Source organism: Lipotes vexillifer, unplaced genomic scaffold (assembly GCF_000442215.2).
Source record: "Lipotes vexillifer unplaced genomic scaffold, Lipotes_vexillifer_v1.1 scaffold31, whole genome shotgun sequence".
Classification (NCBI taxonomy): domain Eukaryota; kingdom Metazoa; phylum Chordata; class Mammalia; order Artiodactyla; family Lipotidae; genus Lipotes; species Lipotes vexillifer.
The window spans coordinates 5085582-5091581 of record NW_006792454.1 but is presented as its reverse complement, the minus strand read 5'-3'; the positions used below and the strand labels follow the sequence as shown (position 1 = coordinate 5091581).

At 34.3% G+C, this 6000-nt stretch overlaps 1 protein-coding gene across 1 annotated transcript in view; it reads right to left on the bottom strand.

Moving 5' to 3' along the window:
* Positions 1-949: 949 nt before the first annotated feature.
* The window catches only part of CNTLN (centlein), a 314787-nt gene continuing 309736 nt past the window's right edge, over positions 950-6000 (bottom strand). Inside the window, exon 26 of the mRNA XM_007465654.1 lies at positions 950-1644. Within this exon, the coding sequence (XP_007465716.1) occupies positions 1543-1644 (102 nt within the window). The 3' untranslated portion in view covers positions 950-1542. The remainder of the gene's footprint in view (positions 1645-6000) is intronic.

The following is a 6000-nucleotide window of genomic DNA, read 5'->3' as shown; positions in this document are numbered from 1 at the left end:
AAAAAAAAAAAAAAAAAAAAAAAAAAAAAAAAAAAAAAAGTGTGACATTTGACAGCCATTTTTCTCTTTTTATTTTTACATGATGGGTATGCACTGGTATTAAAAAAATTGCACTATGGTAGTGTTTGTGACACAAAATGTTGTCAAGTTGTAACTGTGCCACTGTGACTTGCTGACCTGCAAAGTGGTGAGCACACTACATATGGTCTCTGTGTGAGTACTCACCTGAACTACTGTAGTGTGAAGGCAGCCATAAACATTACTAAAATGAATGAGCATAGCTGTGTTCCGATAAAACTTTATTGATAGACACTAAAACTTGAATTTATATAACTTTCACATGTTGCAAAATATAATTCTTTTTGCTTTTTTAAAAGCATTTAACAATGTAAATATCATTCTTAGCTTACTGTAGGCCACACAAAAACAGGTGGCAGGCCAGATCTGGCCTGTGGGTCATGATTTGCCAACCCTCACCTCAACCTCATGGGATCTATATTTTAAAGCAGGGGAGGGGGGATAACAAGAAAATAAGTAAGTGAAGAGGTAAAAGATGCTTTTGTGTTATAAAGGAAATTAATAGCAAGATGGCCAGGGAATGCTTCTTTGAGGAAATATGTAAGGCAAACGTGAATGATACGCAGGAGCCAGTCATAAGAAAAGAGTACAGAGTATTCTACAAAGAGAGAACAGCAAGGGCAAAGGCTGGAGGCAGGCACAAGTCTGGTGAATTGGAAGAACCAAAAAGTCAGGTGTGGCAGCAACACAGAAAGATGAGAAATGGCTTGGGAATGTTCGGGAATCTAAATAAGGATGGATGCCCATTGTTAAGAATTTAATTTAATTAGCACACTGTGAGGACTAGCCTAACTAATACACTGGGTTTGTGGCCCTTGCTAATTTATAGGACCACACAAAATACTGTGAGTTAAAAAAAAAAGAGGGAGCAAAGGAGAAAATGTTTTTATTTTTGCTGAACTGTTCTAGGAAAATACAATATCTCCTATATAATTCAGTAGACTGAGAACATACAATTGGACCACACCATTTATTTCATTAAATGCTCACCCTTAAGTGATAATGCTTTACTTTATATTTGCTTACAATACAAATGTGTTGCTTATCAGGTGATTTAAGGCCATGTATAGCAGGTTTACATAAAAAGTGTAGTTTCTTTATAAAACTCAGAACATTAAATCCTCAGTTCACACTTTTTTCTTTTGATATTCAGACCAATTTGTGTATGCCAAGCTTGTTCTAATTCCTTCTAATGTACTGGAAAGAATATCATTTTCAAGTTTGCATTGATTTGTGGCAATATTTGTATTCAACAATCAAATGCTACACTATTTCCTTCTAAATGGCTGTGTACTTAATTAGTTTCACTTGTGCAGCAATTAATTGGTTTCACAGACTTCTGTTTTGGTATTGACCCTGACTATTGATAGTTGGAGCAGATACTGTTACCAGGACTGCGATGCACGTTTTCCGATCACACCACATAAAGTTTTCACGTTTGAAAAAATGTTCTCAATCATAATATCATCTAATATCTTTCAAAATTGCAAAATATTCTTCAACTAGTTTCTTTTTTTCATTTATTTTCTCCAGTACTGCTTCTAGTAAATATGTGGCCAAAGGAAGCTGTAAAAGAAACACAGGAGAAAAGATGAAAACTATATTTTCTTCAGTTCAGAAACATATACTAAATATCATTAAACCATTAGAACCCAGCTATCTGCAACTTTGCACCCATAATGGTACCCTACTGGGTCTCTTTTCAACTGATCTTGTTGGTTAGTGTGGGTAATTTTGTCTTTTATAATAAAAATGATAAAGGAACAGAAGTAAAATGAAAAAAGATAAACGCCTTATTGAACAATTCATGGTTTACTGACCATGTTAATGTTGTAATCTGCAATACAAGCAGTTAAGCCATTTATCTTCAGTCAGCTGATCAATAGCAGGTTACAGTCCTCTCTAGGGCCCAGAGGCCCACAGTAGTACTGTATGTTCATCACTCATAAAAGAGTGAGAAAGAACTATCAATACACTTGTCTGTGTTAGAGCTGAACATCTTCAGAATTGTAGGGTGACATTTCAGAGAAAAAAAAACGGCAAAAGTATATCCATTGATTAAGTCGTTATAGAAAAGTTTGGCCTATCAAAGTGTAATACACATGTTGCAAACTGTTAAGTTTATGAAATATAGATTACATTTTTAAATTTCATAATTTATATAACTTTTCTGGTAAAGTTTTATTGTTCCCTGTGCTTCACTGAGGTGCCCGTAGAATTCACACAATACACTTATGGGTTATAAGTGAAAGAAAATCCTAAATGTTGCCCAGTTACCTCCCAACGGCCTACCAACTTCCTTTTATGCTCCTTCCTAGCTATCTAGTTTCATATAAAAGGTTTATAACAATCAAGAAGTTCTTTAAGTTATTTTTGGAATTGTCTTTTTGATTAACCAGTAAAGACTACTTTTGTCTCCCTGAATATATTAATGAGAATCCTTATCAAGCCCAGTCCCCTTCCCTACAGGGATGTAGAGTCAGTCCCTTCTTTGTGCAAGGACAACCACCGACAGACAGCAACACTGGTCAGCATCTGAACAAAATCAGCCTGATGTCCACTGTGTCAGTTTTTCAGCTGTGCTCAGATCAGCTATGCTCAGCTGTGATTATAATTAGCTAAACCCAGCATAACGGTTCTTTTCTGAATGCAAACTGGGAAAAAGAGAAAAGACTGGCCAGTGGCAGTGAAACAGATTGGGCAGTGAAACAGGCCCAAAAGGCACAAACAGATTATGCAGGCCATGGAGAAAATATAGAGACCAGTGTTGGTCCATAGAATTGCCTCATATCCTAAGTAGCTTTCTAGTTTAACTTCCTTCTCATATTTATAATAAATTGCCTTCTCCTTAAGATACTCTGAGTCTATGTCAGGATAGACTCTATCTATAGTCTATGTCAAGAGTTTTAGACATTTGTCTTACTTGAAACTTACCACTAAATAAAGCATAAGATACAAAAATGTCACATTTCTTCACTTCTTAAGATACAGGTGAATATAAGATACCCACATTGACTTAAAAACAGCTTTTTCTGGAAAAAAGAAACCTATCACATTAAATATACACAAACTGCATATGCATTTCAATTTCAGAAATGTGAAAACGTGAGGAAATGCATCATAGAATCAAGGAAAAAATATATTAGATTCCCTTCTGGAAGATAATGATACTCACTGCAAATCCTTACTTTGAGAAAATTGCCCTCTGGGATGCAGAAAACAGTTATATTTGGTGAAACTGCCAGTTTTACAAATGAGACAATTTAAATTCTCAGGGCATAAACATTAGATGTTAAAGGAATACTCACACACACAAAACTACCAGGTAACTTTCTTTTATTTTGACTATGGCACTTAGTACCATATGCATTCCAACAAAAGAGCAAACAAACAAGATGAGAATAACCTCCCCTCTCTTCCTGGTAGAAGCAAAAGCAGAAATGAGTGTTTAAAAAAGTTGTTCTAAGATAAAAGGGTTCTCTGATCAAATAAGTTTGGGAAAGAAACCAAACTTTAAAATGTTATTTTATTTCAGGATCTCTTAGAGACTTTAAGGTGCTAATGGTACTGTGTTTCTCCAAGAGGGCAATGTAATACTCTGTTTCTAAATTCATTTGTCCGCACTTTTCTCATAGTCTATTTATCATGTGGAACTAGTGGTCCATGGAATACATTTTGGGAAACATGCTGGCTCTATGATTTCCTGTTTAATAATGTCATAGCACTTTTACCAGGCCACAATGTACTGACATTAATCATCTTATTTGCACAGTTCATTTTCAAGTTAAAAACTAAACCTACTCTTATTATCTTGTGATCAGAACAATTTTCAGCATGTCATGTACTTAGACATTTGGCTTCTTCTTATCTCAAAGAATCTCTCTTCCAGGAAGCCTCCAAAGTGAAACAAGAGGTCCATTTACTAATTTATTGCTGACAACCCCTTTTATTCTTTTCCTCAGGCTCCCAATAAAAACGAAAAGCCCCACAGTTAAACACAACTGTTTGTCAAACCTGTTTCATTGGATTGTAAGCTTCTTTTAAGCTTCATACAGAGCCTAACACTTTATGCATTTCAAAAAGCAACCCATCCTTTAATCAAGATGCATGATTTGTGCACATCCATCTGCCCTTGTAGGTTCTTCTATTTTTCTCTACAAATAGGTCAGAAAAAGATTAGTATCTGCCTTTATATAACATTAGACAAAAGTTCATCTATCTTACAAGGTAGCTGGAGATGGTTCTATATCTATTTTAATCCAACTTTTCTATTTTCCTTTTAAGTACAAAGATTCCTACTTTCTTCCCCTCTAAACCCAGTGTTCTACTTTCTGTTTATGAATTGTAGTTCATTGGCAACCAGCTTTCAAACTGGTCTTTAAAAAAAATTTTTTTTAATATACAAGGATCAATTGTAATTCTGTAATAATATAAAATTAATGTAATTTATGATGAAACAGTTAATAATTAAAACAAAGTTAGAGGAAGACTAAGGAAAAGTCAGAATTATAAAACATTTCATAAGATAAGCAACAAGGTCCTACTGTATAGCACAGGGAACTATACTCAATATCCTGTGATAAATCATAATGGAAAAGAATATGAAAGAGAATGTATATATATGTGTGTGTAACTGAATCACTTTGCTGTATAGCAGAAATTATCACAACACTGTAAGTCAACTATACTTGAAAAAAATAAATTAAAAAACATTTCACAAAACATACTTATTTCATAAAATATACTTATTGTTTTCAAATGAATAAAATAAAGTAACTGTTCACCAAAATTTTTTAGTAGATCTCCTTTCTATTTTACAAATAGTTCCTTACTTATGGAGCAGACTCAGTACATATTCAAATAATACATACACTAAGAGCCTTGGTTTTGAAAATAGTCTCTCTTACCAATTTTACACTATTCATTTTTCACAAACTTTTTTTCATAGTACAGATAAAAATTTCTGAGAAGTGAAGGATGAATTTAACAAAAAGTTTTGTTTTTTGAGAAAGGTTAAAAAATGGGATTTTTAGTTAATTGGTTATTTTTAGTTAATTGAGAGTAATCACTTATCACATAGATTATCAATAACTTAAATCTCATAAATTATAGTTAATCTGAAGAGTAAGTGGAATATAACTTAATCTACAGTGACTCAAGAAAGCTCTTCGAAATCCTATGGTACCATATGAATAGCAATTCTCAGCATACAGATATAGAGTGGATAGAGTTACCACTGAAACTATATTTAATATATAAAATGTCTCAGGAAGTGTTTTAAAAATTCGCATCGTTTGCTTATTTGTTTGCCATATTTTTTAGAACTGCAAAATGTTTTAAAAACACTAAGAAGACGAGGAAATCTGAACTTTTTAGAGTCTAGATTAAGTGCAGGTTTATTTCGTACAGGCAGCATAGCGTCTGTTCCTTTCTCTCTCTCTGCATTCTGGAGGGAACTCCCTCAGATACAGAAGAAAGCACAATCGTTCTTTTACTGACAGAATTTTGGATTTGGATTGAAGTGGCAACCTGACTAGCCAACAGCAGAGATCTTTTCTCACTTGCCCCATCAAATATATGTGAAACAACAAACCCAACAATTATGCTGCCTTGGGTTTCATCTCAGATGGCATGTGCTGGGGCCTATGAAGCCCAGAAAGTCCGCTGGACTTTCTGCATAATTTTATTCTCTTTCATAAAAAAGAAGTGATACGCTTAGTTATGTCATTGCAGTTACACAAGATTGAACTCTTCAGCACAAAGGGAAAAATGGACAGGGGAAGAGCTGACACTGCGTGAGATTTCTTGGAATGGGAATTTAATTAGGGCATCGGAATAACTGTGAGTTTTGCTTGGTCTATACTGTAATCTTAAAGTGGGTCTTCCTGGTCATTCTGGCTGTCCCTGTTGCGAAAGGTGACT